The following is a 12734-nucleotide window of genomic DNA, read 5'->3' as shown; positions in this document are numbered from 1 at the left end:
ATTTGAGTTAGTCTATTTTTTAAGGTGTTGTTTTCTTCAGTGTATTTTTCAGTATTTTTTTGGGTCTCCTTTAGCAAGTCATTGACTTGTTTTTCATGGTTTTCTCGCATCCTTCTCATTTCCCTTCCCAATTTTTCCTCTACTTCTCTAACTTGCTTTTCCAAATCCTTTTTGAGGTCTTCTATGGCCTGGGGCCAGTTCATGTTTTTCTTGGAGGCTTTGGTTGTAGGCTCTATGACTTTGTTGTCTTCTTTAGGCTGTATGTTTTGGTCTTCTTTGTCACCAAAAAAAGAATCCAAAGTCTGAGACTGAATCTGGGCGCGTTTTCGCTGCCTGGCCATATTCCCAGCCAACTAACTTGACCCTTGAGTTTTTCAGTGGGGTATGACTGCTTGTAGACTAAAGAGTTCTATGTTCCACGTTTGGGAGGGAGGTGCCAGCTCTGTCAGACCCGCACTACTCCTTCCCCAAGACCCCCCAGTCCAGGCTGGGCTTAGATCTTCAGCAGGCTGTTGCACTCCTGCTCTGATCCGCCACTTAATTCCTCCCACCAGGTGGGCCTGGAGCCAGAAGTAACAACAGCTGTAGCTGCCCCACCTCCGCTGCCCCCGGGGCTGGAAGCCGAACCGCGAACTCCTTCCACTCCCGCAGCTTTTCCCACTAACCTTCTCCGCAGTCTTTGGTGTTTGTGGGTCGAGGGGTCTGGTAACTGCCGCAGCTCACATATTCAGGGCGCTAGGGCCCCCTCCGCCTGGCTTCTGGTCTGGATCGTCCACGCCGCTCAGGCTGGGCTCTGCTCCACTCCGTTCCCAGCTCCCAGCTCCGTGTGGGATAGACCTCACCCAGAGACCATCCAGGCTGTCCTGGGCTGGAGCCCTGCTTCCCTCTGCTGTTCTGTGGGTTCTGCCGTTCTAGAATTGGTTCAGAGCCATTTTTATAGGTTTTTGGAGGGACTCAGTACGGAGCTCACTCTAGTCCGTGCTTACCAGCCGCCATCTTGGCTCCGCCCCCAATATCATACTTCTAATTAACCTCATCTCATTATTCTTTCCTACCCCATTCTCCATTGCCCTGTTTGCACTAAATTCTTCCCTTTTCCCTTAGGGGGAAAGCTCCACTCCACTCCAATTCCTGGACCCACTATCCTTGGTTCCACTAACCTTCCACTAGGCCTTACCACATGCCTTGCTATTTTGCCCTTTAGGATCCTAGGCCTTTCCATCTCCCCGGAAGCTGAACCCTCCTAAATATGTTCATTCTCCTAGTTAGAATGAGAGGTGTTTGAGAGTGGGGATTGTCTTCCTTTTCCATTCTATTCCTAGTATTGTATTAGCACAGTGATTGGCACATAGTTAAGTACTTAATAAATGCTTTTCCATTCTGTTTCATTCCCTGACAAAGTATGTTTCTCCATGCAAATGGCAAAATACCTTAGTTGTTCAAAACTAACATATGTGTGCCCATTCTTGAGGCACATAGCAGATCTGTTGACAGCTGTGGCTTTCCATGTTCCTCTAGGAGGCTGCTGTGGTCTTCATCTTGCCACACCCTGAAAAATCAATCAGAAGCCCAAACTCTCTCCAGGGAAGTAAAACTGGTGGTGATATTACAAATTCCTCCAGGTCTCACTGGTTTTGCTAAAATAAATGTTTTTCCTTTAAGCTGTACCTGTCTGTAAGTTGGGGAGACAATTCCTCTGTTCCTTGCTTACCAGCTACTTTAAAATTCCAAATGTTCGTAAGATTATAAATTTAAAGTTAAAGGAGCCATAGAGATCATCTGTTCCAACCCCGTAATTTTACGTGAAAGGCGAAGAGAGGTTAAGTGACCTGTCTAGGTCCACAGAAATAGTGCAAGATAATTCACAGAACCAGTGTTCTATCTACCATACCATATTGCCTCTTTTTCGAGCTTAGGGATTAATTCTTCATTATTTCAGGTAAGATAAATTCAGACTGATAACCTTTTTAACTTTAAAAATCATATCAACGTGGGATTGGCTGGCACATTTTTTATCAGAGATAGCGATGACGAGCAATTATTTTTGCAGACAAAAACCAAAGGATAGGGATGAACAGACATGTTGAACCAGAATATGGTAAATACTGGTAGTTCCTAGGGGACTGGATCTGGGGATGATCCTAATTCAATCTTTCAATGCTTCATGATTTCATTAGTATAGTTGCTTATTGCACTGTCACAGTTTGTAGCCCTCCACCACTCTCCCCCACCACCCACATACATCATGCCTTATTAGATCATTTTGTGGGTGTAAAAAGTCATCATCTTGTGGTTCATGAAGAAGCTTTCCAGATAATAATAACAATAACCACAATGATAATACATAGCTATAGAAAGGTTCTCATAAGTAACCTTTCCATGCAATAATAATAATAAAGCCATAGAAATGTCAATCATGGCATTTTATAAGAGCCTTTATGTCTATGTATCCATCTCTCTATGCATCTCTTTTGTTTGCATACTTAGCTAAGTTGTCTCTTACCTAGTACAGAGACAGTACACAACACTTTACAGGTTGATCACTATTGCAAGAGTTTAAGCTCCACTAGTATAACACCTGTCATTTTCATGCCATGAATGAGTAAGTACTTGAATACTGATATTGTGTAGTATTTGTATAAATAATCAGGTAAAGAATACTGTGAAATTTCCAAGTAATAAGCTCTTTCAGATAATGAAATGCCTAGTGCAATGAGATAGCATGGTATACTAGTAAGAATACAGACTTGGAGTCAGAGGATGTGGGTTCAAATCCTCATTCCACTACTTATAACTTAAGTGAAATTATGCAAGTATCTCCTTTCTCTAGGCCTCAGTTTCCTCATCTACAAAATGAAGAGGTTGGACTAGATGACTATTCAGCTTCAAACATGTGTTCCCATATCTCTCATGTCTTTTATGGCAAAACTCTTTGAGGCCATCTATACTAGTTCCTTCTGTTTTCTCTATTCTCACTCCTTAATTCCTTACAATCCATCTTCTGATTTCATCATTCCACTGAAACTTCTCTCTCTCTCTCTCTAAATTACCAGTATTCTCTTAATTGTCAAATCCACTGGCCTTTTCTCAAGCCTAATCCTTTTTGAGGGAGGCAGAGCCAAGATGGCTGAGTAAAGGCAGGGATTCACCTGAGCTCTCCCCCAAGCCCATCCAAAAACCTTTGAAAAATGACTCTAAACAAATTCTGGAGAAGCAGAAAACACAAAAAGAGTGAAACCAATTTCCAGCCCAAAACAACTTGGAAGCTCAGCAGGAAAGGTCTGTTGCACCAGGGTGAGAGAGGAGCACAGTCCAGCATGGGTCATGCCAACTGAGATCAGACGCCAGCAAAGCTGGAGTAGGACTTGAGGCAACTGAATAAATGGCAGCAGTGGCAGTTTCCAGGCCTCTCATCGCACAGATGCCAAAAAAACTTATAAGGTCAGCAAGAAAGGTCTGTCAAACCTGGGTGAGTGTAGACCAGCACAGGCCACGCTAGCACAGCCCCCACCACAGCAAACCAAGATCAGGCCTTGGGAGTGACTGAATCAGCAGCAACACTGGCTGCTTCCAGAGCTTTCAGCCAAAAGATGGTAAAGGGGTCAAAAAAGTGGTCAGATGGAAACTCATGGGTCTTTTTGCTGGAACTGAGGCAGAACTCCCATACTTGGATCCAGGTTCCAGTCCTGGGTGGTAGTCCCAGGGTGAGGAGGAGCACTAATACAACAGAACTTGTGGCCACAGTGAAGGGGAGACCCTCCTCAGAGTTCCAGGGCTGTATGTTGTGCAGGCCTGTTTTATATCCTCTACAATTTTCATGGGCCACCCAAAATCCTTTGGCCAGCCTCAAGTGGGGTAAGAACCGAATGTTGATCAGGTCTGCCTTAGTTCATACCACCTAAGAAGAACTTAAAACTTACAGGTGCCCAGAAGTAATAGCTGCACAAAACCCTTGAAGCTTGGGACAGTACACCTTCCCCCCTGGAAGCAGAGCCCTACTTTATAAAAGAGTTCAAAGTTAAGTAATTGGCTGGTTCCCCCAGCAAACAATGGAAATAAAAACTCTGACTATAAAAAGTTACTATAGTGACAAGATCAAAACACACACTGAGAAGAAGACAAAAAAGTCAAAGCTCCTATATCCAAAGCCTCCTAGAAAAACATGAGTTGGTTTCAGGCCAAGGAAGAACTCAAAAAGATTTTGAAAATCAAGTAAGAGAAGTAGAGGAAAAATTGAGAAGAGAAATGAGAGTGATGCAAGAAAATAATGAAAAGTCAATAGCTTGGTAAAGGAAACATGCACAAAAAATAATGAAGAAAATGATACCTTAAAAAATAGACTAGGCCAAATGGTAAAAGAGGTCTAAGAAGCCAATGAGGAGAAGAATGTCTTAAAAAGTAGAATTGGCTAAATGGAGAAGGATTCCAAAAACTCATCAAAGAAAATAATTTCTTAAGAATTAGAATGGAGCAAATGGAAGCTAATGACTATATAAGAAATCACGAAACAATAAAACAAAATCAAAAGAATGAAAAAAATAGAAGACCATATGAAATATCTCATTGGGAAAACAACTGCCCTGGAAAATAGATCCAGGAGAGAGAATTTTAAAATTATTGACTACCTGAAAGCCATGATTTAAAAAAAAAAGAGACTAGACATGATCTTTCAAGAAATTATCAAGGAGAACTGCCCTGATATCTACAACCAAAGGGGAAAATAGAAATTGAAAGAATCTACCAATCACCTTCTGAAAGAGATCCCAAAAGGAAAACTAGGAATGTTGTAGCCTAATTCCAGAGTTCCCAGGTCAAGGAGAAAATATTGCAAGCAGGCAGACAGAAACAATTCAAATATTGTGGAAATACAATCAGGATAACACAAGATTTATGAGTCTCTACATTTAGCAGCATTCTGCATCAGAGGGCTTGGAATATGATATTCTTGAGGTCAAAGGAGCCAGTATTAAAACTAAGAATCACCTACCCAGAAAAACTGAGTATAAACCTTCAGGGGGAAAAATGGATATTCAATTAAATAGAGGACTTTCAAGCATTCTTGCATGCTGTCTTGAGGTTGGGGAAGGAGAGAGATGAGGAGAAAATTTGGAACTCAAAATCTTGTGGAAGTGATGGTTGAAAACTAAAAATAAACTACTAATTATTTTTTTAAAAAAGAATCCACTGATCACCTCCTGAAAGAGATCCTAAAAGGAAAACTCCCAGGAATATTATAGCCAAATCCTAGAGTTGCCAGATCAAGGAGAAAATATTGCAAACAACCAGAAAGAAACAATTCAAGTATGGTGGATCCACAATCAAGATAACATGAGATTTAGCAGCTTTTATGTTAAAAGGTCAAAGGGCTTGGACTATGATATTCTGAAGGGCAAAGGAGTAGGATTACAACCAAGAATCACCTACCCAGAAAAGCATTCTTAATGAAAAAAAAAATCAGAGCTGAATAGAAAATTTGACTTTCAAATACAAGTCTCCAGAGGGGAAATCATAAGGCACTTAAGGTTAAACTGTTTACATTCCTACATGGGAAGATGATATTTGTACCTCATAAGACCTTTCTAATTATTAGAGTAGTTGAAAGGAGTATATATATATATATATATATATATATGGACAGAGGGCACAGGTGTGAGTTGAATATGAAGGGATGATATCTAAAAAATTAAATTAAGGGGTGAGAGCAGCATGTACTGGGAGAAAGAGAAAGGGAGAGGTAGAATGAGGTTAATTATCTCAACTAGAAGAGGCAAGAAAAAAGCTTTTACAGTGGAGCAGAAGATGGAGGAGATGAGGGGGAGTGAGTGAACCTTACTCTCATCAGAACTGGCTCAAAGAGGGAATAACAAACACACTCAAGTGGGTATAGAAATCTATCTTACCCTGCAGAAAAGTAGGAGAGAAAGGGAATAAGAAAAGGGGGTGGTAGAAGGGAGGGGCGGATTGGAGGAGGGGGTAGTCAGCAGCAAAACACTTTTGAGGAGGGACAGGGTGAAAGGAGAGAGAGAAAAGAATAAATGGGGGGAATAAGATGGAAGGAAATACAGTTAGCAATGGTAACTGTGGAAAAAGTTTTGAGGCAAGTTTCTCTCAAAAATTTTTTTGGCAAGTTTCTTCTGATAGAGGCCTCTTTTCTCAGACATGTGGAGAACTGAGTCAAATTCATAAAAATAAGAGCCATTCCCCAATTGATAAATGATCAAAAGATATGATCAGTTTTAAGATGAAGTAAACAAAGCTATCTATAGCCATATGAAAAAATACTCTCACTCACTACTGATTGGAGAAATGCAAATTAAAACAATTTGGAGGCACTACCTCATACCCATTAGGCTGGCTAATAGGACAGAAAAGGTAAATGACAAATTTTGGGGGTATGTGGGAAAAATGAGACATTAATACACTGTTAGTGGAGTTGTGAACTGATTCAACCATTCTGTAAAGAAATTTGAAACTATGCCCAAAGGGCTATAAAACCATGCATATGCTTTGAGCTAGCAATACCATGACTAGATCTGTATCCCAAAAGAGATAAAAAACCAAAAAGGAAAAGGACCCATATGTACAAAAATATTTATAGCAACTCTTTTCTGGGGGCAAAGAACTAGAAAGTGCAGGGTTACCCATCAATTTGGGACTGGTTGAACAAGTTGTGGTATGTTATCACGATAAAATATTATTGTACTATAAGAAATGATAAGCAGGATGCTCTCAGAAAAACCTGAAAAGACTTACATGAGCTGATGCAAAGTGTAATGTACTGTGTACAAAGTAACAGCAATATTGTAAGATGAACAGCAATGAATGACTTAGCTATTCTCAACAACACAATGATACAAGACAACTCTGAAGGACTTATGATGAAAAATGCTATCCATTCCCAGAGAAAGAACTGATGGTGTCTGAATACAGATTGAAGCATGCTTTTTTTTTACTTTTTAATTTTTCTTGAGTTTTTTTTAATGTTTTCTTTCACAACATGACTATTATGGATATGTTTTGCATGACTACACATGTTTAACCTATATTAAATTGCTGGCCTTCTCCATCAGGGTAGATGTGGAGGGAGGAAGGGAGACAATTTGGAACTCAAATTTTTAAAAATGAATGTTAAAAATTGTTTTTACTTGTGACTGGGGAAAAATAAAATACTATATTAAAAAAATTCTGGATCTCCTTTTCCAGTTGGTTAATTTTCTTTTCATAATCTTATTTTTCTTGGGTTGTTCTTTTTTGTTTTTAATTTTCCCTCCATCTCTCTCATTTGATTTTTAAAGCCTTTTTTAAGTTGTTCTGTGAATTCTTTTTGGTCAGGTGACCATTTGACATTACTCTTTGGAGTAGGAGAGGCTTTTTATTTTGCTTCAGTATCCTCCGCTGAAGATGAGTCCTGGTCTTCTCTATTCCTATATTAACTTTCTATGATTGAGTTCTTTCTCCTTTGATTTCTCATTTAAAAAAAAATTATTGTAATCACCTCTAGTCCAGGAGTATGGGATAGGGTGGAGTGTATGATGCCTCTGGCTTCAGATCCTCCTTCAGTTCTCGCCTCCCATCTGGAACCAAAACCAGGAAGTAAGTGTCCACAGCCAGCAGCATTGCTGCCCCACTGCTTCTGCACTCACAAGGTATGTGCTGGTTCTTTCTTGTCCTGGGCCATGTCTGGGCAGCATAGCTGGTCCTAGCATTTCTTATCACCAGAGGTTCCCTCAATCTTTCCTTTCTTAGATGCTGGACTCCCAACACTGTCCAGGAGGTGAAATATCCTGTGGTGAGGGCCCCTGACTACCTCTTAATGCAATTAGTCCCAGGGCTCAATGCTTGCTATTTCATAGGACATACCCTGGAGGTGTTTACATTTCAAAGGCACTGTGTTGGCAAACAAAATGGGCTCTTAGCACTCAGTTCAACCAAGTGCCCTTGAAGAGTCTGGCCTTTGTTTCCTTGATTAGATTAAGAGTCCTTGGTGACCCCTTTGCCTCAGGGGAGGGCCTAGTTTACACATGAGCTTGAGTGACATGTTTCAGACATCAGAGGCTGTTAGACCACGTGGGTTTAAATCGCCTCTTTGTGACGATTTTAGGTCAGGTGGGTGAGTCACACATTGACCTTGAAAAAGATATAAAACTAGGGGTTGGCTTTCTCTTTTTCGGAGCTCTTACCCACAGTAGTTGTGGCGTGAGTGACTCCAGGCCAGCCCTTGTTATGAGCTCCCGGGCTGAACCTAGATGTTGGTAACTATGAATTGTATTTGGTCTGTCTGTCGATGTTTATAATTTGTTTGTATTTGTTCAGAAGTTCAGGGTGCTGGTTTTTTCCCCTGAACTAAGTGAATGGTATTTTTATGCTAAATTAAAGTAAGCTTGTTAACCCCTTAACGTTGCTTTCCTTAGTAAAACAGATCAAAAGAACCTGGGCTTTTGCAGTGTGCTGGTAGAGTGCTTGTTGTTGGGCTTGTGTTGGTTTTTCACCCCTACAGCAGCTGCTAGCCAGATTGTTGAAACAGGCACCAAATCTCCATCCTTCTCCACTTGTCCCAGAGGGCCCAAGTCTTGTTTATTTTTACCACTCTATATATGCCCTGAGGAGCTGTTTGTGTTTGTAGGGGAAATCTGGAGAGCTTGGAATTTTTCTGACCTACTCTGCCATCTTCCCAGAATCCTTTTCCCTCTTAATTTTTTTAAAGCATCTCATCATAATCAATTCACACCTGTGCCCTCTATGTATACTCTTTTTAACTGCCCTAATAATGATAAAGTCTTTTCCCCTTCTTTGAATAGTATTTTATTTTTCCAATTACACATAAAGACAATTTTCAACATTCATTTTTTATAAGATTTTGAGTTCCACATTTTCTTCTTTCCTCCCTTTCTGCCCTCCTCCCCAAGACAGCAAGCAATCTGATATAGGTTATACATGTGCAATCATATAAAATATTTCCACATTTAGTCCTGTTGTGAAAGAAATGGAAAAAAGGAAGAAAACACACAAAAAACAAAGAAAGTGAAAATAGTATGCTTTGATCTGCATTCAGACGCATCAATTTTTTTCTCTAGATGTGGATAGCATTTTCCATCATAATTCTTTTGGAATTGTCTTGGATCATTGTATTACTGAGAAAAGCTAAGTCATTCACAGTTGATCATCGCACGATGTTGCTGTTACTGTGTCCAGTGTTCTCCTGGTTCTCACTTCACTCAGTATCAGTTCATGGAAGTCTTTCTAGGTTTTTCTGAAATCTGCCTGCTCATCGTTTCTTATAGCACAATAGTATTCCATTACACTTATATGCCACAATGTGTTCAGCTATTCCTCAATTGATGGGCATCCCCTCAATTTCTACTTCTTTGCCACCGAAAAAAGAACTGCTATAAATATTTTTGTATGTAGGTCCTTTTCCTTTTATCATGATCTCTTTGGCATTGCTGGATCAAAGGGTATGCACAGTTTGATTGCTCTTTGGGCATAGTTTCAAATTGTTCTTTAGAGTGGTTGGATCAATTCACAACTCCACCAACAATGCATTAGTGTCCCATTTTACCCACATCTTCTCCAACATTTATCATTTTCTTTCTCTGTCTTATTAGCCAATCTGATAGATGTCAAGTGGTACCTCCGAATGGTGTTAATTTGCATTTCTTTAATTAATAGTGATTTAAAGCATTTTTTCATATGACTATAGATAACTTTGATTTCTTCAAATGATAAAGTCTTATGAGTTACAAATACCATCTTCCCATATAGGATTGTAAACAGTTTAATCTTATTGAGTACAAAAGGTGTTTCTCTTGAGTCTTGTTTTTGAAAATCAAATTTTCTATTCATCTCTGGTCTTTTCATTAGGAATACTAAAAATCTATTTTATTAAATATCCATTTTCCTACCTTATACCTAGTTTTGCTAGGTGAGAAGGAAGAAATGAAAAAAGGGAAAAGAGAAGGAGGGAGGGAAGAATAAATGAATAAATAACTTCCCTTATATAACCAGCTTTCTGGTACCTTTAATTTTATTACCTACTTTGTATTTGGCACTCCCATTTTCTGGGGTGAAGGGACCCAACTGCTCTTTTCAATTTCTTTACCTCCTCTTCTCCTTTGAATGAAGTCAAGAAGAGAAGAATCTATGCCACAGATTCTCCAACTCTGTATTAGTTCCCTCTCCTCACCCCTCCCCCTAAAGTTTCTTTTCAATTAATATACTTCCCTCTCCTTGCTCTTTACCTAGTTTTTTGTCTTAGTCATTTTTCAGTCACCTCTGACTCTTCGTGACCCCATTTGGGATTTTCTTGGCAGATGCTGAAGTGGTTTATCTTTTACTTCTCTAGCTCATTTTCCAGATGAGGAACTGAGGCAAACAGGGTTAAGTAACTTGCCTGGGTCAAACAGCTAGTAAGTATCTGTTGTTGGATTTGAACTCAGGAAGAGGTTTCTTTCTGACTCCAGGCCTGGCACTTTATCCACTACACTGCCTAGCCACCCTAGTTTTCTGTCTTAATCTGCATTAAATTATTTGAAATTATCCATTAATCATTCTTAGACAATAAGCTCCTTTCAGATTTATTAAAAAACATTTTAGGGGACCACAATTTTTTTCTTTGTAAAAATTTTAAAACATTGTTAAGTGGAATGCAACCAGGTTTTAAAACAGGGATAGAGTGTTTTCTCCAGTGTTGCTGGAACACTTTGGTTCTAGTTCCCACTAGACTTTATATATGGAATAATAAATATAAACATGATTTTTCCTATTACTCATATTTTTCTTAAGCAGATGTGAGTGTCCCCTCTCTCCTGTCCAGAAGATACTTCTGAGTCATATACCTTGTTCAGCTGCACAAGAACCTAATCTGCTTTTTAGTGTGTAAAGGCATTTCTTCTGGAGGGGCAGAAAGTGTATAGACACTAGCCAGTAGAAAATAATCCTAACTGCTGCTTTGGAACTTTGTCATGGCATAAATTCCTGTAGTATGCATGGATTTACAAAGGACTAATGTGTTTTTCAAGGTGTTCAGTCATAACGAATTTATTTATACTTCTTTATTAGAGTTGCCTAGCGCCTAAAATTCAGCAGCTAGCCTTTCTGCATGTCATAGAAAACATATCAAGGATAAAATATAACTTGAGAATAAATATTCTGCTTAAAAATTATAAGATTGTGACTAGTATGTATATAAGTTCAATGTGAAGTTATATGTAGAAGATATATCAGATTCCATGCCGTCTTGGGGAGGGAGGGGAGAAGGGGGGGAAGAAAATCTGGAACTCAAAATTATGTAGAACTGAGTGTTGTAAACTAAAAATAAAAAAATATCAAAAAAAAATTATAAGATTGATTCCAAAGGAAAAAGATCATTTAAATTATTTGTACATATATTCTGTCTTTGTTAGTGTGAATAACAATAATAATTACTTTGGGCTTAAAAATTAATCTTCATGGAAATGCCCCAACCCTGACCATCAAAAGAGCCTCTTGCTTTTTCTCAGGCAGCACCCTGTTATTCCGGAATCAAAGAATGGTCCGATTCTGCATTCCCATTGAGAATCTCAGCTGGTCAAAGGTGAGTATGGGGCTAACTGAATGCCACAGAAGAAAGGCTAAGTGGTAAATTCACAATGGGTGAGTAGCATGAGACATTGAGACTCAAGCATTTGAAAATGCAATAAACTCAAGTCTTTCAGGGACACTTTTTCTGTAAAGAATTTGTTTTTCCCTTTGAGCGAAAATCCATTCTATTAGAGTTTTTCTTCTGATATTCTACATTTTTGGGATTTCTTGTTCTTAATTATCTCAGGAAACTCTCTAAGGCTTTTAGTTGTAAAACAGCTGCTATTCCATGTTGGTCATGGAAGTTTCCTTACCAGGAGTTTCTTGTACCAATAAAATCACAGAAATAGGCCAAAAAAGAAAAAAATTCTTTTATTCTGACATGCATTCTTTATAAAGTGAGAGCTCAAATGACTAACTTCTATGCCTCATAACCTGGAGGGATGTATTTTACAAAGAATTTTCTCTCAGTCTCTCTCTCCTTTCCATACCTTCCCTCCCCCTCTTATCTGTTGTTTCATTCCATGGCCATAAATGGTAGGAGAAAAAGTGATACTTTTCCCCACTCTGTCTTTCACTTGCCTATTGCACTTACTTTCATGCCAACGCAACCACATACACATTCCTCCCCGACCCCCACCACAATGCATACTTAAGAGCACATTAGGGAGTCTTTCAGAGTCTTACACTGACTGTTTACTGCCTCAAAGGTATTTGGTATCTTGGAGAATGCCAAAGAAGAATTCGATTTGGAAGACTATTCCATCAGTCAGGCCACACTGGAGCAAGTATTCCTGCATATTGCCAATGCAGAGATGATAGCTAATGAATAAAGAAAAAGTATCCACATATCCACAGCTGCTGCCTATATCTGCTGCAGAGATGGAAAACAATTCTACATTTGTTTCTTGATATACAAATATAATAAAGAGTAATTTTCCTCTTTGAGTGTCTAGAGGTAGTCTAGGTGTATCTAGGAGCTCCTTGCAGATGTGAGAAACGTGGTTTTGGGGATCACTGGACTTCCTAGGCAGGGCCAAAGTCCTGAGGAAGAACCCTGTGATAATCCCTAGGGAAGGCTGTACAGACCACAGGACTCCCAGAGGAAGACCAAGTGGTAGCCATCCCTTAATCTGTGGGGATCACAGGGCCTCCTAGGGGTCAGACCCTAAGGA

At 39.4% G+C, this 12734-nt stretch overlaps 1 protein-coding gene across 1 annotated transcript in view; it reads left to right on the top strand.

Moving 5' to 3' along the window:
- Positions 1-12512, top strand: part of LOC118834196 (ATP-binding cassette sub-family A member 3-like) — a 233891-nt gene extending 221379 nt beyond the window's left edge. Inside the window, exons 29-30 of the mRNA XM_036741643.1 lie at positions 11499-11572; positions 12270-12512. Of these exons, the coding sequence (XP_036597538.1) occupies positions 11499-11572; positions 12270-12392 (197 nt within the window). The 3' untranslated portion in view covers positions 12393-12512. The remainder of the gene's footprint in view (positions 1-11498; positions 11573-12269) is intronic.
- The last annotated feature ends 222 nt before the right edge of the window (positions 12513-12734 follow it).

The sequence above is a fragment of the Trichosurus vulpecula genome, chromosome 1 (assembly GCF_011100635.1).
Source record: "Trichosurus vulpecula isolate mTriVul1 chromosome 1, mTriVul1.pri, whole genome shotgun sequence".
Lineage (NCBI taxonomy): Eukaryota > Metazoa > Chordata > Mammalia > Diprotodontia > Phalangeridae > Trichosurus > Trichosurus vulpecula.
This window is presented reverse-complemented; position numbering and strand designations above follow the sequence as displayed.